Source organism: Manis pentadactyla, chromosome 5 (assembly GCF_030020395.1).
Source record: "Manis pentadactyla isolate mManPen7 chromosome 5, mManPen7.hap1, whole genome shotgun sequence".
Classification (NCBI taxonomy): domain Eukaryota; kingdom Metazoa; phylum Chordata; class Mammalia; order Pholidota; family Manidae; genus Manis; species Manis pentadactyla.
Window position 1 is genome coordinate 63,694,308 of NC_080023.1, and position 27,923 is coordinate 63,722,230.

A 27,923-nucleotide genomic window follows, 5' to 3' on the forward strand; every position below is an offset into this window, starting at 1 on the left:
TCATATTAGAAAAGACTATATTAAGGCTATAGAAATGTATTTGAAAAAAAGTAACAACAGTGAAAACAGTTTATGAGCTAGCATTATGCTTTGTTTTGTAAAAAAATAAAAAGGAGAAAATGATTACTATAAATTTTATAATGTAACAGAGCAAGATTTATTACTTGATAGAATAGAAAAACTCCTTCCTCTTTTCATTAAACATTATTAAGGCACACCCTTAGAGTTGGGGCAGGGGAAGTAGGGGAAGCAATGGCAGAAATTCTGCATTAAACTCTTTATTCAATTAATCTGGTGTTATGACTGAATGTTTGTGTGCCCTCCCACCCGCCAAACAGACATCAAAACAAAAATTTGTTTGTTGAAATCCTATCCCCTATCATGATAGTACTAGGAGGTGGGACTTTGGGAAGGTGATTAGGTCATGAAAATGGAACCCTCATGAATGTGATTAGTACTCTATAAAAGAGACCCAGAGAGCTCTCACCTTCTCTGCCATGTGAGAAGACCCAATACAATCACAAGCCAACCACGTTGGCACTCTGATGTCTCAGATTCCAGCCTCCAGAACTGAGAAATAAATTTTTGTTGTTTATAAGCCAGTCTATGGTACGTATTCTGTTACAGCAGCCCAAACTCAGTAAGGCACTGGTCTACAAGTAATTCTAACTGCTTGCCCTTTGGTGCATTCCAAATCAGTTTTTGATTAAATGAATTTGAGTTCTAAATACCACTTAACAATATTACTAACTTATTCAAGGACCAAAGAGGTTAAAAAAGATGCTATCTGGGGCATGTACACAAAATTTAACAACACTCCAATGATGCAGTGGTAGGATACTGTATTTGGATCAGTATGTAATGCCGATTACATATTTTTATATTTGATGTTACCTTTTTTTACAGACTGCCTTCAATCTTGGGATAGTACACACAATGCTTTATGTAAAATTAAAAACTTGTCTGTTACTAAATTAGAAACTTGATTCTCTCTAGTTCAAGGGTGTCCTTAATTTGTTCTCTGGTCATCCTCCTTTCTCGTCCCATTCTATCCACCTATCTAATGAGCCAGTGTATTTACCTTCCCTGCATGCCTCTCTCCCAAGATTTATAGCTTGGCCCTTCTTACACAGCCAAACATCAGAAATCTCTGAGTCATGCACTTTTGGTCTTTAACTATACTTCTTTGGACTATAAATGATTCACTAAGATTTTTGATTCAATTACTAACACATGTAGGATCACAATTCAGGTAACTGAGAAAGATAGCTTAGATTAATATCCAAGATTCTATTTCTCTAATTTTTACTTTATGGACAGGAAAAATAACCTTTATAAAAAGCCTAGATTAGGTAGAAATGATTTGGTCTTTTTACCTATATACATACCAAAACAACAATAAGAATTGTAGAATTATTGAACACTTATTTTGGGGAACTTTATTTTAGGTTTTCTCTGTTTTGCTGGCAGAGATGGATTATGTATCACTATAGTCACAAAGGTAAGCAATTAACCTACAGTAAACGGTGAAACATTAAACCTAGAGGGTTTCCTTTAAGCTTACATAAGAGCCGTGCTGTGCTAGAGTCACCTAGTACCTTTCTTACCACTTTATCCCAACTCTGAATTCAATATTACTATATTGGGAGCTTGAAATCTACTACACTGGGAGTACTTACACCATAAAAATCAGCAACCACTACAAATTAGGGCTTTTCTTCACCAGAAAGCTCATTACCAAATATTTATCGGCATATCACTGCATATGAGTGTGAGTGATCTGAACAAAATCAACTATTACTGGATTGTCACGTACTCTAAATATCAAAAATATCAAAATGAAATTCAACTTCTTCTAAGCAATTCTTTTTCTACTTCATGATTACAAGCGCTGGCTAATAACATCATACAAATTTCCTTTTTTCTTCCTACTATTTGTTTCTCACAGCATTGAGAATGGAAAAAGGATTTTAGAGATGTTTGAGAGCCCATTTTATATGAAAATTCCCTTTGGTACTTTATTAAATTCCTTCTAGGCCTCTTACCCCAAACTACTAACATCATCCCATTTTTCAGAATGGTATAAGATTCTAGGATAGATGCCTAAAATGCCAGAAAGTCAAACAGAGGTAGAAGAGCTACAGGCAGAGAGTGATCAGAAAATTAGCTGGAGAGTTCCACTGCCTGAGAATGCATTAGGATGACTATATGGATGTAAAACAAACCCTAAGTACAACCCTCTCTAACCCCATCTCCCAAAAAAGAATGGAAAACTTAAAAGATAATTAAGACATCAATGGAAAGTGTTAAATTTTTGAGAGAATACTACATAATTCATTTGAAGTAAGTTGAGCTATATCAGGTTGATTATTATTTGGACCCTTACTGAAAGTTAGGGATGGTATGGACAAGTGAGATTAACTGTATTAATAAATATGAAGTGTTCTGAACAGTGCCTAGCACAAAATGGTAAGCATTTTGGAATTTTTTGCTATTATCAATGTTATCTGAAATTTGAGGGTGCAAAAAGAATTCTGTCAACAACTACCACCACAAAACCTAACAAACCTCCCTACATTTAGGTGCAAAATTGCCAATACATTTTGAGAATCTAAAAATTCCTGAAAATAATACAGTTAAGCATAAATAATATATACTTGTCTTGCCACATGCTTGCATTTGAAATAATTTCTACACCAGCCCAGAGGCTGTCACTTACCTTGAAATCAAAGGTGTAATTGGTGTAAGGCATCAAGTTATTTTCATAGGCGCTCTTCAGTTGGAAGCCATGTGTAATTCTCCCTTCTGAGCTTCCATTCTTTCCATTGCAGCTGAAGTTCATAAGACACTCATTGTACCTTAGTTCCTTGAAGTCTTTATGGTTGTCAGCTACTCCTCCATTGCTTAAATACTCCACAACACCTAGCAGAATAAAGAAGAAACACTACTGTTTAGCAAGTAGAACTTACATAAAACTCTATGGCCAAAATATGCTGTTTGTGGATATACCAGGTTCAGAGTGGCTTTACTGGGTTGGGCCATATGAAGCTGCTTTTTTTTTTTGGTTATTGCTAAAAAAAAAAGAAAGAAATCAAATTTCAGCAATTTCATATGGTTCAAATCAAACTGAAGGGTATTTGCCTATTTCAAAGCAAACTATCAGGATCACCTGACAAATTTTCTTTCTGATAAAGTTTTCTTAATGGTTTGTCAGACTGAAGGTGATTCTCAAGACCTAGTATGGCATTCACCAGAAAGGTCTTAATCCTGAATGCTTTTACAGTATTATTCCAAAATGCTGTCACTTTAGTATTTCACTGTTCTATGTAGTCAGTCAACAACTTTGGGAATATGTAAAATATAGCACATATAATAAAAAATAAAAATCATTTACAAAAAATAGATTTTGCATTTCAACACATCAATGTCTATTTTCAGCTAGACAACATCATTCTTTATTTTGAGCTACAGTCAAAAATAGCAGGTATATCTAAAATAAAGAGAATAGATGCATTCAAAAAAGTACACTGCTTCCACTGAATAAGTAAATATGGAACAAGTATCACAACCCTTCTTCACATAATGATTAGTGAGTGAATGCTGTTACTCATCTTTTCTATCTGTGATTAGGAATGACAGCAACAGATGGTGAACAAGTGCCGAGTGCAGTATCAGGACTGGGGGTAGCTGAAAAGGAGCTATCGTTTATGTAGCATTTACTACATGCAGGGACTGTTTCAAGTGCTTTTCACACTTAAACCTCACCAACAACCCTATGAGGAAGAATAAACGATTACTGCCTTGTTTATAAATGAGGGACTTAGTCATACTGCACAGCTCTAAGTGGTAGAAACAGGATCCAACCCTGACAGTCCAGTTCCACAGTCAGCTCACTATGTTGGGCTGTCACCTGACAGCTCATTAGCTTAAACAAATCAGAGGAGAGGGGGGAAATGACAGAGAGCAACTCAGCACAAAAAAAGGATTAAGGAAGGAGTACATAGTTAAGGAGCCAATGGAGCTGTGGGCTGAAGACAAACACTTGTGAAAGGATGATTTCAGTAATTTGCTAAGGAAAAAAAGTAAAGGGGTTTTCTAGGTTTGTGACTTTCATGAATATTTCCAAGAAGGCACATGGGTTATTTTATATTTACTGTTATTATTTAAAACCGTTTAAAATAGGTCAGTGAACATATACAAAATTTAGAATATGTTTTTTATAGCAAAACAGTAATACTTTAATGTTTTAAATTTGAAATTTAATAATCTAAAATGCAGAACTGATTTTTCACAGAAATCTAAAATAGTAATGTTAGAACACAAATTAGTTTAATGGAACTCAAAAACTAATGTGAAATCTTAGGAGAATTTTAATCACTCTTCTGCACCTAGTGTTAGTACTCAGTATCATTTAGTGAAATCACTTAAGAAGTTGTCAACATTATTAAACTAGAAAGCTAGCTGCACCAAATGTTTTCCAGTTGCCACTTCTGATCACCCTCCTCTATAGCTCTCTGCCTCAGGAAGCTGGCCTTTACTGATCAACTGCTGGCCACTACCCTTCTGGCTTAGTTGGATTTGGTCAATGGGCAGTATTGGCAGAAGATCAGAGGGCACAGCAGAGTGAAGTAGGGATATTTATTCCCCTGGTTCCCTTTTTGTTGATGCCAGGGATTGATCGCATCACTTAATTCAAAACCATTGCTCTACTAAGTGGCCCTCTCCTTATAATTATTTTTTGCAAGTTCTTATAACAGCTCCCACCACTTTCCCCTTTACGTGTAGGGTTGGTAAAGTGTCACTAACTCCTCTAAAGGCAGAGTACTGAACCATTCATTGTTTTGTGTTCCTTAACCCTGTACATACCTTGGGAAATAGCCTCTTTACTAAACTCTCCTCAATAACCTCACATCTCATCCCTGGAATTCTTAATGGTACAGTCCCTAATTTAGAAGAGAAATTCTCTATTCACAAAAGTTAGGAGCTAGGGGCCTTTCAACTAGAAGTAAAAGCAAAATTGAAAGCAATGAAGAAATGATGCTATAAATACCTGAATCTGGCAATGAGTTAAGATCAGCACATAGCACCAGCGGGATGGAATTAGGATCTGCAGTTGGGCTGCCAGGCCTACTAGAGGCTTTCTCCAGAATGTTTTTAACCTCCGAGACAAACATCATGGTCTGAATAAGTTTCACATCAGAATACTCTGGGTCCCAATGCATGTGGGCATTTGCCACTATAAGCAGCTGTTGGTCTGCAGCATGAATAGGCTTCATACCTAAATTTAAACATTAGAAAAAGGAAATATGTAACATATATAACATACAGTTATGCTATATGTATCAACAAAGAAATATCTTAAGGTTTTCTCCCCCAAACCCACAGCCATTTCTTTGCTATTTTCCATTAACTTCCATCTTCCCTTTTATCTCATATAGTAGTTTTCAGATTTTACACTGCTGAGATTCTGGTAATCCCAACATGGGAATACTCCTCTAGATCAGGGTCAACAAACTGCAGCCATGAGCTAAATCCCACCACCTATTTTTGTACTGCTGTATGAGCTAAGACTGGCTTTACACTTTTAAAGGCTCTGCAAAATTTTTTATAAGACTGTGAGAGACCCTATGTGGTCCACAAAGCCTAAAATACTGTTTGGCCCTTTACAGAAAAGTTTGCCAAATCCTGCTCTACATGCCCAAGTTAAGAATTATACTATGATATAATCAACACCTGATTATAGCACCTTGATTTGCTGAGTTCTTAGTGTAAACAAGCACTTTAAATTTTATTTCAATATCACAGTAATCTAGTGAGGCAGGTAGTTTTTGAATTACCTAAACCTTAACTTAAATTTATCCTGCTGCCTAGTAGTACTTCACCTTGCATTTTCTGAGCACATTAGTGATAGGTCATTAGTAAAAGGCAGTAACATTACATTAACCTATGCACGAAATGATGATGTGAATTTCCTACCAAAACAAATTCATACCATACACTCAAAGTACTTTTTAAAGTGAGAATTAGGAAGTAGGGTGCCCTCAAAGTCTGGATACTTGGGTTTCACACCTGGTTTTAATACTAATTATTTTGTGTGGTCTTGGGCCAGTCACTTACCCTTTTTGGTGCTCAGGTTCATTTGGACAATGAGATACTCAACTAGAAAATTTCTAAGTTTCTTTTTCTCCATAATAATCTGTTTTTTAATTCTGCAAAAGCAGATATTAACATAATACTTTCAAAATAACAGACTAGATAATCCATTAAAAATTGTAAAAGTTAAACTTAGTTAACATGTACTGACAAAGAAAGATGTCCATATATTAAAGCACAAAGTTCAATGTGCATGATATGTTGTTATTTAAATAAAACGACACACATGTATTGCATATATTAGTCATATATAAAGAAATTAAGAAGAGCTACTCCTAGAGAATATGAGTAAGATGAGGGGTCTCTCAATTTTTACTTCATATACTTTTATAGTGTTGGAATATTAATGACCATAAATATTAATTTTCTATTGCAAATAGAAACTCTGTAGACAAAAATCTAATCTTCTAATGAAAGAGCAAACCGGGACCGACTCCATTTTTGTTCTGTGCCCTCCATCTTGAGTAGCTGTGTCTCCAAAGCAGCCCCTTCCCGCTCAAACCACGCCCAGCAACCTGTGCAACAGGGCCCTGACCCTCTCCCAGTCAATCGGCTAAAGCCACGACCATCACCCCGCCAACAGCCCCTAGACCCCTATAAAACCTTTGTGCTTTTGAAACGTGCTCTCTCTCTCCAGCATCTCACCGCTGTATCGGTGCGGATGGGAGATTGAGCTCGAGCTAGCTCAAATAAAGGCTCTTTGCTTTTGCACTGGACTTGGCTCCCTGGCAGTCTTTGGGGATCACGAATTCTGGGCACAACATTTGGGGGCTCATCCGTGAAAGGAAGGGAGTGACACACAGCAGCAATTCACCAGAGAATTCCGCTTTATTAGGGAAAGGTGCTGGGTTATATAGGAAGGGGCATGAGCTGATTGAGGTGTCACTTCTACGGGGCTGGTGGCTATTGGCTAGGTGCTGGGATTAGGGGGGCGAGGGGTGATTGGGCTTCAGGTGGTGCCAGCGGGAACCAAGGACCAGGAAGAGAAGCAGGAAGTTCGCCATCTTATGGGTGGGGGGCCTTCATTCCCCCCTTTCTCCTCTATGGGGTTGTGGACGTTGCTTTCTCTCTGACTGCTTCCTGCTGAACGGGGGCGGAGAAGGGAGTGAGGGCTTGAGGACTGAGAGGAAAGGGTTGATAGGACTCCCCACAGTAAGGACGAGTAGATGTGGACTTCTTCAGGTTGGAAAACAATGAAGGTTCCCTGTAACCATAGGTCAAGGACTTGTTGATTCTAATGGTGCCAAGAGGATACGGGTGCCAGAAGCCAGGCGTCTGCAGCCATTGTTTCCAGGAACAGTTTCCAGCAGAGAGAGGGGTCCATCTCAGCATGTGGTGAGGAGGTTACGTGAGGGTGAGGGATCTTCTGTGGCTAAAAGCTGGTAGTTCCTGAGTAAAAGCTGGTTGAAAGTTTGATTAGAGATTTTACCAACTTGAGATTTGATAAACTTTACAAGGCAAGAAGAGACAGGTGAGGAGTATGATTATTATAGGGCCTGCAATGGGCCAAAGCCAGGTAAGGAAGGGGTTTGTTAGTATTGAAGAGAATGGGTTGGAGGAGTAATACTGTGGGTACCTGGAGTTACCCATGTAGTGGATGGCACAAGACCAGTAGGGACATCCCCTGTAGGTGTCTGGCCATCGCCTGCAACAGGCCTGTTTTTGGTCATAGAGGAAGCAGAGGTAGGGAGAATAAAGGTAGCTGCTAGTGAACACTTCGGTGGAGGGAGGAAAGTGGAGGTATAAAGGCTCAGAGCAGCCTTTCAGAGGGCAGTCTGATGTGGCAATGAGGGCAGCAATTTTTGTTTGATGCTGTGTGTAAGTCTGTCTGACTTTGAATCGCCATACAAAGGAGGCTGGGGTGGCAGGGAAGACAATAGGAAAAGCGAGAGAGAGTGAGGGAGCAGTAAAGGAGGAAAAAGTCATGATTCAGGTATGGATGGCAAAGGGGGTGAACGGGATTTTGGAGGAAAGAGGACAGTAAGGTCAGGAGTCTGGAGGGAGGGAGAGTCTGTAAACTTTTGTAGGTTAAGAGATCCTTTAGGTGATGTGGGGACAGAATGGTAAGGGGAGCCCTGAATGTCAGTTTATGAGCTTCCTTCTGCAAGAGCTGTCCAGCAGTTGATGCCCGTAGGCAGGGGGCCCATCCCCGAACTGTGGGGTCTAATTGCTTGGAAAGATAAGCTACTGGGGCAAAGGATGGGCCATAATGTTGGCCTAGGACTCCTAGAGCTTGACTGGACCTCTCGTGAATGTATAATGAGAAGGGCTTCAACAAATCAGGAAGATGGAGAGCTGGGGCTTCCACAAGGGCTTGACGGAGCTTAATGAAGGAGTGTTGGGGTGAGGAGGATAATGGTTCTTCAGGGGGGGCCCTTGCTGAGGTCGTATAGGGATCTTGCCAACAGGGAGAAGTTAGGGATCCACGCTCTAAAATACCCAGCCAGGCCTAGAAAGGAAAGGATTTCTGTCTTCGTTTTGGGAATGGGCAGGTCAGAGAGGAGCCGTTTTCTGTAAAACATCTTGGGAGGAGGGGTCCAGAGGGATAGGAAAAAAAAAAATGCGTCCTTGAGATCTAGGACTGAGAAGTGGGAGGCTGAGGCAGGGATCCGCGATAAAAGGGTGTATGGATTTGGAACTAAGGGATGGATAGGGATGACGGCCATGTTGACGAGGCGAAGGTCTTGGACAAGGTGGAAAGATCCGTTGGTTTTTTTAACAGCTAATATGGGGATATTAAACGGGGAGTGAGTCGGTCTGAGGTAATTTTTGTTTAAAAGATCTTGAATGATGGGTTGGAGGCCTATGAGGGCTGAAGTGGTTAGGGGGTATTGGGCCTGACAGATATACTGAGAGGGGTCATGTAATTTGATAGAGGCAGGAGGACATAGAGCCACGGAGGGGCTTGTAATGTCCCAAACTTTGGGATTTACAGGGTGTATGAGGGCGGAACTGGAGCTTTCATTGGGTAGAGGGGTGTCATTGGCTATGAGGGCCATCAGAAAGGGAGTACTGGAGGCTGTGGGAGTGGATATAGTTATGGAAACATGGAGGAGAGAAAGGATGTCCCATCCTAGTAAAGGGATGGGACACTGGGGCATAACCAGGAAGGAGTGGGAGAAAGGTATGGGATTGTCTTGGATTGTTCATAAAAGGGGGGGGTTTAATGGGAAAATATGTTTACCTCCTACCCCGACTATAGGAGTAATGGCAGGCATGGTAGGGCCCCAGTATTCTCGCAAGACTGAGAAGGTGGCTCCAGTATCTAGGAGGAAGGAGATGGGGTGACCATCTACTATTAAAGTAACCCTGGGCTCCTGTTTGGTGATGGAAATGGTCGGGCGAGAAGCCCCCGGGCCCTGTCAATCTTCTTCTACCAGCCCCACTACGGCGGGCTTAGGATGGGGGTTGTTCGTCCAGCCTCCCCTTCAGTGGCATCTGGGGCATGGGGTGGTAGGAGATCTGGGGGAGGGGCACACCCTTGACCAATGTCCCTCTTCTCTGCACTTGAAACAAGCTCCTGTGGGGGGCTTGTTTGTAAAGGGGCGCCCAGGTTGTGGTTTTATCAGCTGGGCCAACATTTGGAAATTGGCCTGATCAGCCTTTTGTTTACGGCGTTCTTTCTCCTCCTCCCAGTTATGGAAGACTTTAAAGGCCACTGTTAGGATCTCAGTCTGTGGGGTAGCGGGGCCCTATTCTAACTTTTTGATTTTAGCTTTAATGTCGGGGTAGCTTTGAGCTAGGAAGTATGTCATAAGGACATGTCTCCCGTCAGGCGTTTCTGGGTCCAGGCTGGTATACTGTAATAGGGCTTGAGTGAGTCTGTCTAAGAACTCGGAGGGAGTCTCCTCCCTCCTTTGAATTATGTCTTGGAGCTTTTGAAAATTGACTACTTGACGAGCTGCCTTTTTCAGACCTGCTATTAAGCAGCAGGCGAAGATATCTCGAGAGCGGAGACCCACGGCGGTGGGGGACTGAAGGGTTCTGGCTCAGTCTGTGGGGGAGAAACAGGTGATGGGGGCAAAGGCGGAGGAGGCTCCTGGGACTTAGTTAGAGGGGGGCTGAAAGGCTCAGGCTTGATCTGTAGGGGGGTGAGGTGGGGGAGGAGATGGTGGTGGAGGAAGGGGGAGGGGCTGTTGTAGGAGAGGAGGGGGAAGGGAGTGAACGGGAGGCTTCTGCGGGGGAGAAGGCTTGCAGGCTAGGAGAACTTGGGGGGAGGCGGGGGGAGGAGGAGGCAGCAGCGGGGAGGGAGGCAGGAGGAGGAGGCGGAAAGCTTCGGTATAGGGAATCTCCTTCCATTTTTTCAGGTGCTGGCAGTAGTTAAAGAGATCGCGAGTGATGTTAGGATCAAGAGTTCCCCCTGCAGGCCATTGGTTGTGATTGTCTAGGGGGTATGTCAGCCAATCTTGGGAGCAGTATTTACGGAGAAGTTTTGGTTTTATTATCAGGCGTCAGGGAGAGGGTAGCTAGATACTTGAGCAGGCATTCAAGAGGTGAACTTTCAGGGAGGGATGAGGAGGCTCCCATGGCTAAAGGACAGAGAAGGAGACAAACAGGGGAAGACGAATGGAGATCCTCGGACTGGGAACAGACCGCAAGGAGACAAAGGGCGTCCCCGATGATCCTTGGTGGTCTGCGGAAACTCGTATACAAGTCGGAATTTCTTAGGAAGTGTGGGTCGTCACCCAGACTTCTCTAAGAAGGCAGAGTGCCGGAGTCACAAGGAACCTAGTACTAGGAATTTTCGGCGGAAGGAACAGAAGGAGGAGGGGGGGAAAAGGGAGCGTTCTCATCTGCAAAGGAGTCACCTCGTATATGGCTGTTGGAGGAGGGGCCTGAGGGTCCACCGCAGCCGTGAAGGCCTAAGGCGGGGAGAGTTCCCTCCTCGTCCCCCATCCCCAAGCGTCAGGGCCTTGCCGGACGATCATGGTCAATGGCACTGCGATAGCTCGGGGAAGAGCGGCCTGCTCCGGGGGAAAACTTACCCAAAGGCCAAAGAGAAGTGGTGAGCGTGAGGAGCCAGCACTGGAAAAAGAGGACAAGGGCAAGCTGCTGTTGGTGTCGGGGGAAGACGGGGCCAAGTTGGGGTGTCCCGTCTCCCAGGTTTCGGCACCAATGAAAGGAAAGGAGCGACATACAGCAGCAATTCACCAGAGAATTCCGCTTTATTAGGGAAAGATGCTGGGTTATATAGGAAGGGGCATGAGCTGATTGAGGTTTCACTTCTACGGGGCTGGTGGCTATTGGCTAGGTGCTGGGATTAGGGGGGCGAGGGGTGATTGGGCTTCAGGTGGCGCCAGCGGGAACCGAGGACCCGGAAGAGAAGCAGTAAGTTTGCCATCTTATGGGTGGGGGCCCTTCAATCCGGGATCCCCAAGACCCCGAGGGAACCCAACCCGGAGAGCTTGACTGGCCACAGTAGATATCTGTTCGTTCCCTGTCTCTTCTGTGTATCTGCTTCCTGTCTCTTTTTTTTTTTTTTTCTGCGTGAGCTCATTTCTGGAATTCTGGTAGTGCCCGGCGTGCTCTAAGTGGACACACTGCAAGACCGCGGGCATGAGGATTCGGAAAACGTTCTGATCCTCCCTTCTGGAGGGACGTGGATCCCCTTCAAAGGTCTGAGATGACGTGGGTCGCTCCCATCAGTCGGCGTGAGGCCGTCGTCTAGCTTTCGGTTTTGCTTCCACAGAATTGGAAGACTGTTTTCAGGGCCCTCTATTTGTTTGTTTCTGTGTTTCTCCGTTTTATTTAGTGGACTTACTGGACGGACATTATGGGACAGGCTCAGACTACTCTAAGTATTATGATTGATCATTTTAAAGATGTCAGGGGAAGAGCTAACAACCTCAGTGTGGAAGTCTGGAAGGGCCAGTGGCAGACTTTTTGTTCTAGTGAGTGGCCAGCTTTCAATGTCGGATGGCCGCCAGAGGGCATCTTCGACCTTCCTACCACCCACTGAGTCGGGGATATCATCTCTCAGTCTAAAACAAGTCATCCTGATCAGCTCCCTTATATTATCACTTGGCAGGACCTTGTAGAAGACCCACCCTCCTGGCCCCACACCCTCCGGAGCCGAAACCCATTCTTGCTTTGCAAAGGACGGAGAAGGAGAACTTTTCAAAAGTCTTACCCAGCCTTCAGCACCCCTCTACCCTGTCCTACAGGGGAGGGCTGATGAAGAACTAATTTTTCCTCCCCCATATCAGCCCTCTAGGATGCCGGAGGGACACCAGCCCCCACCTCCGGGGGAAGCAGGTGCCGGTCCAAGAGCAGGGGGTGGAGGCGCTCCAGTGGAAAGCACCCCCTTTACCAGACAAAGGGCCCAGAGGCAGCAGTCTGTGTCTGCTGCCGACTCCACCATTCTGCCCCTACGAGCCACCAGCCTCCCAGACGAGCAGAGAAATCAGCCCCACCACTACTGGCCCTTCGCCACTAGTGACCTCTACAATTGGAAGGCTCAGAATCCTAAGTCTTCCGAGAAACTGGCAGGGCTTATTGATTTATTAGACTCTGTTCTCTTTACCCATCAGCCCACATGGGACGACTGCCAGCAGCTTCTGCAGGTCCTGTTCACGACGGAGGAGAGGGAGAGAATCTTCAGTGAGGCCCGAAAACTTGTTCCGGGCGTAGACAGGAATCCTATCACCAATCAGGCTGATAAACACCTCCTCCTTCCCCTTAACTCAGCCGAGTGGGATTTCAACATGGCAGAAGGTAAGGAGAGGCTCCGAGTCTACCGCCAGACTCTAATGGGGTGTCTCCGAATGGCTGCTAGAAAGCCAACCAATTTGCGCAGGGCAGGAAATGTGCAGCAAGGAAAAGATGAATCTCCGGCAGCCTTTTTAGAACGGATCATGGAGGCATTCCATACCTACACCCCCATGGATCCAGAGGCTCTGGGAAGCAAGGCAGCTGTTATCATGGCCTTTGTAAACCAGTCGGCTGCAGACATTAGAAGAAAATTACAGAAAATAGATAGTCTAGGAGAAAGAAGTCTGCAGGACTTACTGGTAGTAGCTGAAAAGGTATACAACAACCGGGAGTCTCCTGAAGATAAGCAGGCTTGCACCATGGCGGCTGCCAGCAGTAAGCAAACTCGAGACCTGGCCAGAATACTACTAGCTACCATTGCTGGCTCCCCCGAGGAATGAGACCACCATCCCTGGCAGCTGGCGGACAACCCAAAAGAAGGTAGAGGAACCACCAAGAGGCTGCAGAAAGATCAGTGTGCATATTGCAAAGAGAAAGGGCACTGGGCCCCGAGAATGCCCGAAAAAGGCCGACGGTAAGGGAAGCAAGACTGATTGAGTAGAAGTCTTAGAGCTGGATGAACTGAGTGATTAAGGGAGTTGGGGTTTGGACCCCCTCCCCGAGCCCAGGGTAACTCTTAGAGTGGAAGGGACCCCTGTTGACTTCCTTGTCGACACCAGAGTGCAGCACTTGGTCCTCCACACCCCAAAAGGAAAACTAGGGAGCAAGAAGTCCTGGTTACAAGGGGGCAACTGGTATGAGCCAGTATTCATGGACTACCCGAAGAATAGTAGATTTGGGAACAGTCCGGTTGTCCCACTCCTTTATGGTGATACCAGAATGCCCCTACCTGCTGTTGGGACGGGACATACTGACAAAGATTGGAGCTCAGATAACTTTCAGACAAGGGGGGCCTCAGGTCACTGATGGCAAGGGCCACCCTATCCAGGTCCTGACCATGAAACTAGAAGATGAATACCACCTCCACCAGAGGACGCTCCTGAGAGAGGATAACATGGACAGATGGCTACAAAAATTCCCCACAGTTTGGGCAGAGATGGGAGGGATAGGACTAGCCGCTCACAGGACCCCAGTCCTAGTACAGCTCAAGCCAGGGGAAGGTCTGGTAAGGATCAGGCAGTACCCCATGTCTCAGGAGGCCTGGAAGGGAATCCAGCCACACATCCAGAAACTATGAAGCCTAGGAATACTAGTTCCCTGCCAGTCTGCCTGGAACACCCCCTTACTGCCAGTCAAAAAGCCTCACACGAATGACTACCAACCGGTACAGGACCTCTGGGAAGTAAACAAGAGTCATGGACATACACCGAACTGTTCCTAACCCATATACTCTCTTGAGCTCCTTGGCGCCCTCCAGAGTTTGGTATACTGTACTAGATTTAAAAGACGCCTTCTTCAGTCTGCCACTAGCACCCCGAAGCCAACCCTTGTTTGCCTTTGAGTGGCATGATCCAGAGGAGGGCTATAGTGGGCAGCTCACCTGGACATGGCTGCATCAGGGGTACAAAAATCTGCCCACCATCTTTGACGAAGTGCTACACGAGGACCTAGGTGAGTACAGAAAGGAGCACCCTGGCCTCACCCTCTTACAATATGTAGATGACATCCTGATTGCTGCCAACATGACTGAAGACTGTGCGCAGGGGACCCAGGACCTGCTGATAACTTTGGGGGCCTTAGGGTACTGGGCATCCACGAAGAAAGCTCAGATATGCAGGGAGAGGGTAAGTTACCTGGGATACATCCTGGAGGGCAGACAGCGGTGGTTATCAGATGCCAGAAAAGAAACTGTCCTGAAAATCCCTACTCCCACCTCCCAGAGGTAAGTAAGAGAATTCCTAGGATTGGCCGGCTACTGCCGCCTCTGGGTTCCGGGTTTTGCTGCAATGGCCAGACCTCTATATGAGGCTACCAAAGAGGGGAAAGCATTTAAATGGACTGGAAAGGAAGAAACTGCCTTTAATCAGTTAAAAAGGGCCCTCCTAGATGCCCCAGCCCTGGGCCTGCTAGATATTCTGACGCCCTTCCACCTCTTTGTAGACGAACACAAGGGAATAGCGAAAGGGGTTCTAACTCAAACCCTAGGCCCCTGGAGCCACCCAGTAGCTTATTTGTCCAAGAAGCTGGACCCAGTGGCTGCTGGCTGGCTGCCATGCCTAAGAATTATTGTGGTGACTGCACTCCTAGTCAAAGATGCAGACAAACTGACCCTAGGACAGGAGATCTGGATCACGACCCCACACGCCATTGAAGGGGTCCTCAAACAGCCTCCTGATAGATGGATGAGCAACACACCTATGACTCATTACCAGAGCTTCCTACTCAACCCTCCATGAGTGCAGTTCCACTCCAGTGCAGCCCTCAATCCTGCAACTCTACTGCCCGACCCCGACCTAGATGTTCCACTACATGACTGTGCAGGGATCCTGGAGCAAGTACATGGATTCCAGATGGACCTAACCAACTGGCCCTTCCCCGATGCCAAAGCTACTTGGTTCACTGATGGCAGGAGCTTTGTGTGGGACGGACACAGGTATGCAGGTGCAGTGGCGGTCACCGAAGCAGACACCATGTGGGTGGGGGCTGTACCCTCCAGAACGTCAGCCCAGCAAGCAGAGCTCATAGCCCCACCAAGGCGCTGACACTAGGAGCTGGAAAACGGCTCAACATCTACACAGATAGACATTATGCATTTGCCACAGCCCATGTTCATGGGGCAATCTACCAGGAGAGGGGGTTACTGACGGCAGAGGGACAGACTATAAAAAATAAGCAGGAGATACTTGACCTGCTCACGGCCTTATGGTTTCCTGCCAAGTTGGCCATTATCTACTGCCAAGGGCACCAGAAAGCTGATGACCTGGTAGCAAGAGGTAACCGAAAGGCTGACCAGGCAGCCAAAGCAGTGAGTGGCCCTTACTTCAGTCCCCACCATGGCCCTACAACTACCGGACCTGGGAGACCCATTTTACCAGCCCAGCCCAAATACTCCCAGGAGGAGTTGCAGCAGATCAAGAGACTCCCCATGGCCCAGGAGATAAAGGGATGGTAGCATACACCTGACAAAGAGCTCGTGCTGCCAGACCAGCTCAGTCTCAGTATTAAAACACATGCACCCGTCTACCCACCTGGGGGCCCAAAAATTAAGACTTAATCTGACATGCCAGAATTAAGATTTACCAACAGGACACCAAAATAGAACAGGCTGTATCTGCCTGCAAGACCTGTCAACTCACAAATGCGAGAGCCACATCAAATGAAAAAGGAACCAGGCTCAGGGGCACCAAACCAGGAGCCCAATGGGAAGTCGACTTCACTGAAGTTAAACCAGGAAAGTATGGTTATAAATATCTTTTAGTATTTATAGACACCTTCTCTGGCTGGGTCGAGGCATACCCAACCAAGCACGAAACGACTCAGACAGTGGACAAGAAACTACTAGGAGACATCCTACCCAGGTATGGTTTTCCTGCCATGACAGGATCAGACAATGGACCAGCTTTCATCTCACAGGTAACTCAGGCAGTAGCCAAGGCTATTGGGGCAGGTTGGAAATTACATTGTGCTTATAAGCCCCAGAGCTCAGGACAGGTAGAAAGGATGAATAGAACCCTAAAAGAGACCCTTACCAAATTAACCATGGAGACTGGCAGGGACTGGGTAGCTCTCCTGTTGTACGCCCTTTACTGGGTGAGAAACACTCCTTACACCCTGGGTCTTACTCCCTACAAGATCATGTTTAGCAGGACACCCCCAACATTCCCAACCTTAAAGCTGAACTTCTTGCTGAATTTGAAAACCAAGACCTGTTTTTTTCCTTGAGAGGGCTCCAGAAGGCACATGAGGACATTTGGCCATGCCTCTGTGCCATCTACGAAGCTGGCACGACCCCGGCACCTCATCAGTACAGGCCAGGAGACTGGGTCTACGTCAAAAGGCACCGCCGAGAAACCCTTGAGCCGCACTGGAAGGGACCCTACATCGTGGTACTGACAACCCCCACTGCTCTCAAAGTAGATGGCATCGCAACCTGGGTCCATCACACCCACATTCGGCCAGCGGACCCTTCCACAATCCGGAAAAACTTTGTCACCCAATGGATCATCAATCAGGACCAACACAACCCGCTCAAGCTCAGGCTATGGCGCACTCAACCCGCCTGATGTTAGTAACTCTTGTTAGTTCTACTTCTCACTGCTCATGCTGCCGAGAGTCCCCACACCCCCCTGAACATTACATGGCAAATCACAGACACCAGCTTGGGGACAATCCTTAGTCAGATTTCCAAGACCCACCCAGAGACACCTGGTTTCCAGAACTCAGGTTTAACCTACTAAGCCTCTTCCATCTTGAATGCCCAGAACCCTGCCTCAAACCCAAGCCCTTTAACCCCAAAAACCCCCCGCCCCACTTTTACATCTGCCCTGAACCTTCTTGGACATCAGGGGACCCCTGCGAATCAGCAGCAGACAATTTCTGCGTCTCCTGGTCCTGTGTCTCAACTGGACACCTCTGGTTGACATCCCCAAAATCCAGTGATCTAATCACCGTCAGGCGGCTGCCTGCACCACCTTGCAGCTCGAGTCCCTGTTACCCCGCTGGTCCAGTTTGTCAGAGACCGCGTGGGGGCCGTCCAACTAATGGTCCTCCGTGCTCAATATAAGCCCCTAGTAACAGAAAAAAGCCAAATAGCAATGCAGCCAGTCCCATGATTGGGCCCGTAAGCAACATGACAAGGGGGATTGAAAGAGCAACCGGGACCGACTCCATTTTTGTTCTGTGCCCACCGTTCTGAGTAACTGTGTCCCTGACCCAGCCCCGTTCCCGCTCAAACCATGCCCGGCAACAGGGCCCTGACCCTTCCCCAGCCAATCAGCTAAAGCCACGACCATCACCCCGCCAACTGCCCCTAAACCCCTATAAAACCTTTGTGCTTTTGAAACACGCTCTCTCTCCAGCATCTCGCCACTGCATTGGTGCAGATGGGAGATTGAGCTCGAGCTAGCTCAAATAAAGGCTCTTTGCTTTTGCACCAGACTCAGCTCCCTCAGAGTCTTTGGGGATCACGAATTCTGGGCACAACACTAAGTCTATGATTTTGGTAAAGTTAAGTTTCCTCTTGTCTTACCAAACTTTAATTATCTTCAGTGTTGAGTAAACAAGTAACTAAGTAACTGAAGTAACCATGAGACAGCAGTAGTCATTAAAAAATTTTTTTGTTGAAGTGTAAGTGACATATAACATTGTACTGGTTTCAGCTGTAGAACATAATGATTCACATTCATGCACATTGTGAAATGATCACCATAGTAAGTCTGTTACCATTGGTCACCATAGAGTTAACTCTTATGATTACTCTTGACAACTTTCAAGAATAATCTACAATATTACTAACTAGAGTCACCATTCTGTTCTCTGTATCTATGCTTTTGGTTTTGCTTGGTCATTTGTTTTATTTTTTAGATTCCACATGTAAGTGAAATCATACAGTATTTGGCATTTTCTTACTTATTTTGCTTAGCTTAATGCCCTTAGGTCCTATCCATGTTGTCACAACTGGCAAGATTTCATTCTTTTTTTATGGCTAAGTAATAGTCCATTAAATATATACACTACATCTTCTTACCCATTCACCCATAGATGGACACTTAGGTTGATTCCATATCTTGGCTACTGTGAATGATGCTGCAATAAAAACAGGGGGCACATATCTTTTCAAACCAGTGTTTTCATTTTATTTGGATAAAGACCCAGAAGAGAAATTTCTGGATCATATGGTACTTCTGTTTTTAATTTCTTGAGGAACTTCCCTACTGTTTCCCATAGTGGCTGCACCAATTTACGTTCCTACTAACAGTGCACAGGGGTTCCCTTTTCTCCATATTCTCACCAAAACAGTTGTGTTTGACTTTTTGATAACAGCCATTTTGACAACTATTTTCATTCTGGTTTGATTTGCATTTCCCTGATGATTAGTGACACTGAGCATCTTTTCATGGGTCTGCTGGCCACCTGTATGTCTTCTTTGGAAAAATATCTCTTCAGACCCTATACCCATTTTTTAATCAGATTGTTTGTTTTTTCCTATTGAGTTTCATGAATTCTTTATATATTTTGGATATTAGCCAATTTACAAATATTGAAATAGTCATTTTAAAAGCAATTTGATCATAAAAAAAAAGTTGCAGCCAAAATTCTCTAAAGCTCTTGCCTTTCCTGTAAGTTTCATAATGTCAATTAGCTGTAGATTAAATGCTCACTGTATGAAATATTAAAAACTTGCCCTTCAAAGGGGCCATAAGCACCACCTATAATATTCAATTCCTCTTCTAGGAGTGTAAGAGGCATATTTCAGAATGTGAAACTGTCTACTGAGTAATTTACACTTACTCTTCAACAAATTAAAAGGAAAGTAAAACTCCAAAATAAATTCAATTTTCACGATATAAGAAAAAAAGGTACAAACTTCAGAGAAGAATGAGACTGGAAAGGACAAAAAAAGTAGGTAAAAATGGAGAGGCTTAAAAAGAATTTAAAACCTCGTATCAAAGATTGTCTTTGATGAAGGATAAACTGAAAAACAGTGAATAAAGGAGATTTGACAGATATGCATGATCTGAATAATTCATATCAATATTCAAGAAAAAAAATCTTCTCTTCTGCAGCTAGTAAGTATGGAAAAAAATTGTTTTAAATAAAGTTCTGAAGTGGTCTTATGTCTTATCATCTCCTCGTTCTTGCCTAAAATGTAAACAATGAAATGCTCAAAGGCAGGCAGTAGAAAGGGGAGAAAAGGTCTGGATATGCAAAGTACATAATGAGTTTCTGACTTTGAAGGAAGCTATAAATAATCCACCATGCAAAAGAAAAATATCAGCTAGATAAAAGATCCCTCTTACCATAACAATGACTGAGATATAACAAAGAAATTAGAGAAAACTTGTCAAGTACTTAACCTTAAAGACAAAAGATTCCACACACGAAAAGCTAAAATTATGGCTAAAAAGAGAACCGACTCACCATAATTTCCAAATTCAGCCTAACTAAAACATTTCCTATTTCAAATAACCTTTTAGAATTACTGGCATATTACTTTCCTTTTACAGATTATGTGGTAATATCCCAAGAAATATATGATGCTTTACATAATTAATGTTATTTTCCGGATCATCTCCTTTTCTGACAAGAAAATAGTTGTGCACTAAATAACAGCAAGAGTCTCAGCATTTGTTTGAGATGGAAAAGCTTGGGATGGTGTTTATTTTTAGTAAAAACATTTTAAATGGCACTGACCTGCTCCAAATAGTTCTTTGTGGACCTCTAATACCACAGCAACACCAATATTGTCTTTTGTCATCACTCTGTTCAGCATAGCTTCGGATCCATCTGAATTAGCCATTGCCACTTGGTTAAATTCCACTGTATGTTTCTGCACCAATGTAAATCTAAAAGGTAAAATGCATTATGATGATGATATCAGGCACATGGACTGTCATGCTAAAAGACATCAAACAAGGGGGCACAAGATACAGACACTATTCACTGTTCACTGTCTCCTAGTCATTTTCTAGCTCTAAGAGGTCATGTGACACACGTCTGGCCAATGAGACATATGAAGTCTTACTACTGTAAAAACTTTCTTGGAAGCACTATCTAGCAAAGATGGCATATAGATAACCATTGTCCATGTGGTGAGAAGCAGAAGGGCAAAAGGCAGCCCACTATGGACTGTGAAGCAATTGACTGGATGGCTATTTCTTGACTTCTTGTGTGTGAAGAAGTAAATTACCCTTTTCCCATTTCCTTAAACTACTGTTGGGACTTTATGGTATTTCAAAGCTGAACACACTTACCTGAGTTGGCAAGTTAATAAGAAAGAATAAAATCTACCTACCCTGTTGCGGTTTTATTCTCCCTGGATCAAGAGATTTGACAAGAAAATGCAGGTGCACACCCTCATCTCAGCTAAGGAGAATCAAGTTCCCCATCTGGCTATTCCAGGAAAACTGGAACCACATGTACATAGTGTTCAGAGGAACAACTGTGAGATGTAGAATGGCTCTCCCTGTGACTACTGCTTTTGCACTAAAAGCTTTTTTTTTTTACCTTAGTTGCGAAGTATTGTAGAGCTATAGGATTTAAGAGAATTGAATCCAGCACTGACATTTAATAGCAGTAATAGCAGTATGACCTTGGTCAAGCCATTTAACCTCTTCCAGCCTAGTTTTATTAAGTTCATGAAATTTTTATAAATGACCAAAACCTACTAAATATTTTATCTACTTTTCACTAGGACTTGAGTGGAGAGAAGATATCTTTGTTCCTTTAACAGGCCCCTACCTCATCCTCCTCCTAGCTTTGAAACAGAAGCATGCACACCCCTTCAAAAATACTAAAATCTTAGTATGCTGCAGGACACTGTGCTAGATGAAATAACACTCCTCTCCTTGCTCCAATTCTTAATGTCTCAGATGAGCTGAGAAGAATATGAGGTCAGACTGTGTACCTATTTCTAACCCAGAGTGATTAAAGGTACTACAGTTTCCACCCTCTAAAGAAGTGACCTTTAAGATGAAACATAAAGAATGAGGAATTGGGAGGCGGAGCCAACATGGCAGCGTGAGTAGGACAGTGGGAATCTCCTCCCAAAAACATATATACTTTTGAAAATACAACAAACACAACTAGCCCTAAAAGAGAGACCAGAAGACGCAGGACAGTGGCCAGACTGCAGCTACACCAGCGAGAACCCAGCGACTGGTGAAAGGGGTAAGATACAAGCCCCGGCCCCGCGGGACCCGAGCGCCCCTCGCCCCAGCTCCCGGCGGGAGAAGAGTAGGCAGAGCGGGAGGGAGACGGAGCCCAGGACTGCCGAACACCCAGCCCCAGCCATCCGGGCCAGAGCGCAGACACAGTACATGCCCAGGGGGCCCTGGATACTGGGGGAACAGGGAGTAAGACCTCTGAGCGGGTGCTGAAGCTGATGCCCCTGTGACAAAGAAAAGCGGGGGCTTTTTGAAAGTCTTAAAGGGACAGGGACTTAACAGCTTGACGGAAACAACCCAGGTCACAGTACAGCAGCTGGAAATTACAGGGAAAACCGGGTGCACTAACCCCCTGGGCAACAGCTCTGAGACCCCTCACGGAGGCAAACAGTCAAGCAGCCCCCCCATCCATCACCGCACCAGGCGCTGCGAAAGCAGAGAAGCAGCCTGAGACAAATTCCGCCCACAGAAAGGGAAATTTCTCCCTTCCGGCCAGGCAAGACACAAAGACCCACTCTACACGCAATTACCCAACACAAGCCACTAGGGGTCGCAGTTGCCCCAGTAAAGAAAGGCCAGTAGTAAGTGAAAATTTTGGCCCTCCCAGCTGACAGTCAATAGCACCAGTCAACATGAAAAGGCAAAAAAATATGATCCAGACAAGACTAACCCAGACAGCTTCAGCATCTGCTACATCTTTCCCTGAGAAGGAATCTGGGGAGATAGATTTAGCCAGTCTACCTGAAAAAGAATTCAAAACAAAAGTCATAACCATGCTGATGGACTTGCAGAGAAATATGCAAGAACTAAGGAAGGAGAATTCAGAAATAAAACAAGCTCTGGAAGGACTTCAAAACAGAATGGACGAGATGCAAGAGACCATTAATGGACTAGAAAACAGAGAACAGGAACGCAGAGAAGCTGATGCAGAGAGAGATAAAAGGATCTCCAGGAATGAAAGAATTTTAAGAGAGCTGAGTGATCAATATAAAAGGAGTAATATAAGAATCATAGGCATTCCAGAAGAAGTAGAGAGAGAAAAGGGGATAGAAAATGTCTTTGAAGAAATAATTGCTGAAAATTTCCCCAAACTAGGGGAAGAAATGGCCTCTCAGACCACAGAGGTACACAGAACTCCCATGACAAGGGATCCAAGGAGGGCAACACCAAGACACATAATAATTAAAATGGCAAAGATCAAAGACAAGGACAAAGTATTACAAGCAGCCAGAGAGAAAAAAAAGGTTACCTACAAAGGAAAACCCATCAGGCTATCATCAGACTTCTCAACAGAAACCCTACAGGCCAGAAGAGAATGGCATGATATACTTAATGCAATGAAACAGAAGGGCCTCGAACCAAGACTACTGTATCCAGCACGAATATCATTTAAATATGAAGGAGGGATTAAACAATTCCCAGACAAGCAAAAGTTGAGGGAATTTGCCTCCCACAAACCACCTCTACAGGGCATCCTACAGGGACTGCTCTAGATGGGAGCACTCCTAAAAAGAGCACACAACAAAACACCCAATATATGAAGAAGGGAGGAGGAGGAATAAGAAGGGAGAGAAATAAAGAATCATCAGATTGTGTTTATAATAGCTCAACAAGCGAGTTAAGTTAGACAGTAAGACAGTAAAGAAGCTAACCCTAAACCATTGGTAACCACAAACTTAAAGCCTGCAATGGCAATAAATTCATACCTTTCAATAATCACCCTAAATGTAAATGGACTGAATGCACCAATCAAAAGACACAGAGTAATAGAATGGATAAAAAAGCAAGATCCATCCATATGCTGCTTACAAGAGACTCACCTCAAACCCAAAGACGCGCACAGACTTAAAGTCAAGGGATGGAAAAAGATATTTCAAGCAAACAACAGAGAGAAGAAAGCAGGTGTTGCAATTCTGGTATCAGACAAAACAGACTTCAAAATAAAGAAAGTAACAAAAGACAAAGAAGGACATTACATAATGATAAAGGGCTCAGTCCATCAAGAGGATATAACCATTATAAATATATATGCACCCAATACAGGAGCACCAACATACCTGAAACAAATATTAACAGAACTAAAGGAGGAAATAGAATGCAATGCATTCATTCTAGGAGACTTCAACACACCACTCACTCCAAAGGACAGATCCACCAGACAGAAAATAAGTAAGGACACAGAGGCACTGAACAACACACTAGAACAGATAGACCTAATAGACATCTACAGAACTCTACATCCAAAAGCAACAGGATACACGTTCTTCTCAAGTGCACATGGAATATTCTCCAGAATAGACCACATACTAGGACACAAAAAGAGCCTCAGAAAATTCCAAAAGATTGAAATCCTACCAACCAACATTTCAGACCACAAAGGCATTAAACTAGAAATAAACTGTTCAAAGAAAGCAAAAAGACTCACAAACACATGGAGGCTAAACAACACGCTCCTAAATAATCAATGGATCAATGACCAAATCAAAATGGAGATCCAGCAATATATGGAAACAAATGACAACAACAACACTAAGCACCAACTTCTGTGGGACGCAGCAAAAGCAGTCTTAAGAGGAAAGTATATAGCACTCCAAGCATATTTAAAAAAGGAAGAGCAATCCCAAATGAACGGTCTAATGTCACAAATATCAAAATTGGAAAAAGAAGAACAAATGAGGCCTAAGGTCAGCAGAAGGAGGGACATAATAAAGATCAGAGAAGAAATAAATAAAATTGAGAAGAATAAAACAATAGCAAAAATCAATGAAACCAAGAGCTGGTTCTTCGAGAAAATAAACAAAATAGATAAGCCTCTAGCCAGACTTATTAAGAGGAAAAGAGAGTCAACACAAATCAACAGTATCAGAAATGAGAAAGGAAAAATCACAACAGATCCCGCAGAAATACAAAGAATTATTAGAGACTACTATGAAAACCTATATGCTAACAAGATGGGAAACCTAGGAGAAATGGACAACTTCCTAGAAAAATACAACCTTCCAAGACTGACCCAAAAAGAAACAGAAAATCTAAACAGACCAATTACCAGCAACGAAATTGAAGCGGTAATCAAAAAACTACCAAAGAACAAAACCCCCGGGCCAGATGGATTTACCTCAGAATTTTATCAGACATACAGGGAAGACATAATACCCATTCTCCTTAAAGTTTTCCAAGAAATAGAAGAGGAGGGGATACTCCCAAACTCATTCTATGAAGCTAACATCACCCTAATACCAAAACCAGGCAAAGACCCCACCAAAAAAGAAAACTACAGACCAATATCCCTGATGAATGTAGACGCAAAAATACTCAACAAAATTTTAGCAAACCGAATTCAAAAATACATCAAAACCATCGTACACCATGACCAAGTGGGATTCATCCCAGGGATGCAAGGATGGCACAACATTCAAAAGTCCATCAATATCATCCACCACATCAACAAAAAGAAAGACAAAAACCACATGATCATCTCCATAGTTGCTGAAAAAGCATTTGACAAAGTTCAACATCCATTCATGATAAAAACTCTCAGCAAAATGGGAATAGAGGGCAAGTATCTCAACATAATAAAGGCCATCTATGAAAAACCCACAGCCAACATTATATTGAATAGCGAGAAGCTGAAAGCATTTCCTCTGAGATCGGGAACTAGACAAGGATGCCCACTCTCCCCACTGTTATTTAACATTGTACTAGAGGTCCTAGCCACGGCAATCAGACAAAACAAAAAAATACAAGGAATCCAGATTGGCAAAGAAGAAGTCAAACTGTCACTATTTGCAGATGACATGATACTGTACATAAAAAACCCTAAAGACTCCACCCCAGAACTACTAGAACTGATATCGGAATACAGCAAAGTTGCAGGATACAAAATCAACACACAGAAATCTGTGGCTTTCCTATATACCAACAATGAACCAACAGAAAGAGAAATCAGGAAAACAACTCCATTCACAATTGCATCAAAAAAAATAAAATACCTAGGAATAAACCTAACCAAAGAAGTGAAAGACTTCTTTCTGAAAACTACAAGTCAATCTTAAAAGAAATTAAAGGGGACACTAACAGATGGAAACGCATCCCATGCTCATGGCTAGGAAGAATTAATATCGTCAAAATGGCCATCCTGCCCAAAGCAATATACAGATTTGATGCAATCCCTATGAAACTACCAGCAACATTCTTCAATGAACTGGAACAAATAATTCAAAAATTCATATGGAACCACCAAAGACCCCGAATAGCCAAAGCAATCCTGAGAAAGAAGAATAAAGTAGGGGGGATCTCACTCCCCAACTTCAAGCTCTATTATAAAGCCATAGTAATCAAGACAATTTGGTACTGGCACAAGAACAGAGCCACAGACCAATGGAACAGACTAGACAATCCAGACATTAACTCAGACATATATGGTCAATTAATATTTGATAAAGGAGCCATGGACATACAATGGCGAAATGACAGTCTCTTCAACAGATGGTGCTGGCAAAACTGGACAGCTACATGTAGGAGAATGAAACTGGACCATCGTCTAACCCCATATACAAAAGTAAACTCAAAATGGATCAAAGACCTGAATGTAAGTCATGAAACCATTAAACTCTTGGAAGAAAACATAGGCACAAACCTCTTAGACATAAACATGAGTGACCTCTTCTTGAACATATCTCCCCGGGCAAGGAAAACAACAGCAAAAATGAACAAGTGGGACTATATTAAGCTGAAAAGCTTCTGTACAGCAAAAGACACCATCAATAGAACAAAAAGGAACCCTACAGTTGAGAGAATATCTTTGAAAATGACACATCCGATAAAGGCTTGACGTCCAGAATATATAAAGAGCTCACACGCCTCAACAAACAAAAAACAAATAACCCAATTAAAAAATGGGCAAAGGAACTGAACAGACGGTTCTCCAAAAAAGAAATACAGATGGCCAACAGACACATGAAAAGATGCTCCGCATCGCTAATTATCAGAGAAATGCAAATTAAAACTACAATGAGGTATCACCTCACACCAGTAAGGATGGCTGCCATCCAAAAGACAGACAACAACAAATGTTGGCGAGGCTGTGGAGAAAGGGGAACCCTCCTACACTGCTGGTGGGAATGTAAACTTGTTCAACCATTGTGGAAAGCAGTATGGAGGTACATCAAAATGCTCAAAACAGACTTACCATTTGACCCAGGAATTGCACTCCTAGGAATTTACCCTAAGAATGCAGCAATCAAGTATGAGAAAGATCAGTGCACCCCTATGTTTATCGCAGCACTATTTACAATAGCCAAGAATTGGAAGCAACCTAAATGTCCATCGATAGATGAATGGATAAAGAAGGTGTGGTACATATACACAATGGAATACTACTCAGCCATAAGAAAAGGGCAAATCCAACCATTTGCAGCAACATGGATGGAGCTGGAGGGTATTTTGCTCAGTGAAACAAGCCAAGCAGAGAAAGAGAAATACCAAATGATTTCACTCATCTGTGGAATATAAGAACAAAGGAAAAACTGAAGGAACAAAACAGCAGCAGAATCACAGAACTCAAGAATGGACTAACAGGTACCAAAGGGAAAGGGACTGGGGAGGATGGGTGTGTAGGGAGGGATAAGGGGGGGAGAAGTAGGGGGGTATTAAGATTAGCATCCATAGCGGGGTGGGAGAAACGGGAGGGCTGTACAACACAGAGAAGACAAGTAGTGATTCTACAACAGGTTGCTACGCTAATGGACAGTGACTGTAAAGGAGTATATAGGGGGGACCTGGTATAGGGGAGAGCCTAGTAAACAAAGTATTCGTCATGCAAGTGTAGATTAATGATTAAAAAAAAAAAATGCAGTTCCTATGTGGTGACCTCTAATGAGTTCTACACAATGATATAAAGGACATATAAAAGTGTAGGCAAAGGGTCTGTTTGTGTTTATACAGAGGATCAAAGCCTAATTTGGCTACCCCGAAAATGAACTAAGACACGATATGAAAGAGAACTTCCAACATCAGCACTCTCGGGAAGACTCATGCCAGAAGATGATCATCAAAAAACCCCAACAAAGATCCACGCACTGCTACAGCTGTAGATGCACTCATCCCACCAGCTCCTGGACTTGCCATGGGAATGAAGGAGATATCTAAGCTGGCCTGTGCATACGGTAAAACAACAAATTTGACTGGATCTATACTGTTGGAACTCATCCAAGAATTTGGAGAAGTGCAAATTGT

At 43.6% G+C, this 27,923-nt stretch overlaps 1 protein-coding gene across 5 annotated transcripts in view; it reads right to left on the reverse strand.

Moving 5' to 3' along the window:
- CNOT6L (CCR4-NOT transcription complex subunit 6 like) overlaps positions 1-27,923 on the reverse strand; it is a 153,812-nt gene that overhangs the window by 8,940 nt on the left and 116,949 nt on the right. For all 5 annotated transcript variants that reach the window (XM_057502360.1, XM_057502361.1, XM_057502358.1 and 2 more), the window contains exons 9-11: positions 20,218-20,369; positions 5,051-5,278; positions 2,720-2,922 (exon numbers count right to left, since the gene is read on the reverse strand). In XM_057502360.1, the coding sequence (XP_057358343.1) occupies positions 2,720-2,922; positions 5,051-5,278; positions 20,218-20,369 (583 nt within the window). The remainder of the gene's footprint in view (positions 1-2,719; positions 2,923-5,050; positions 5,279-20,217; positions 20,370-27,923) is intronic.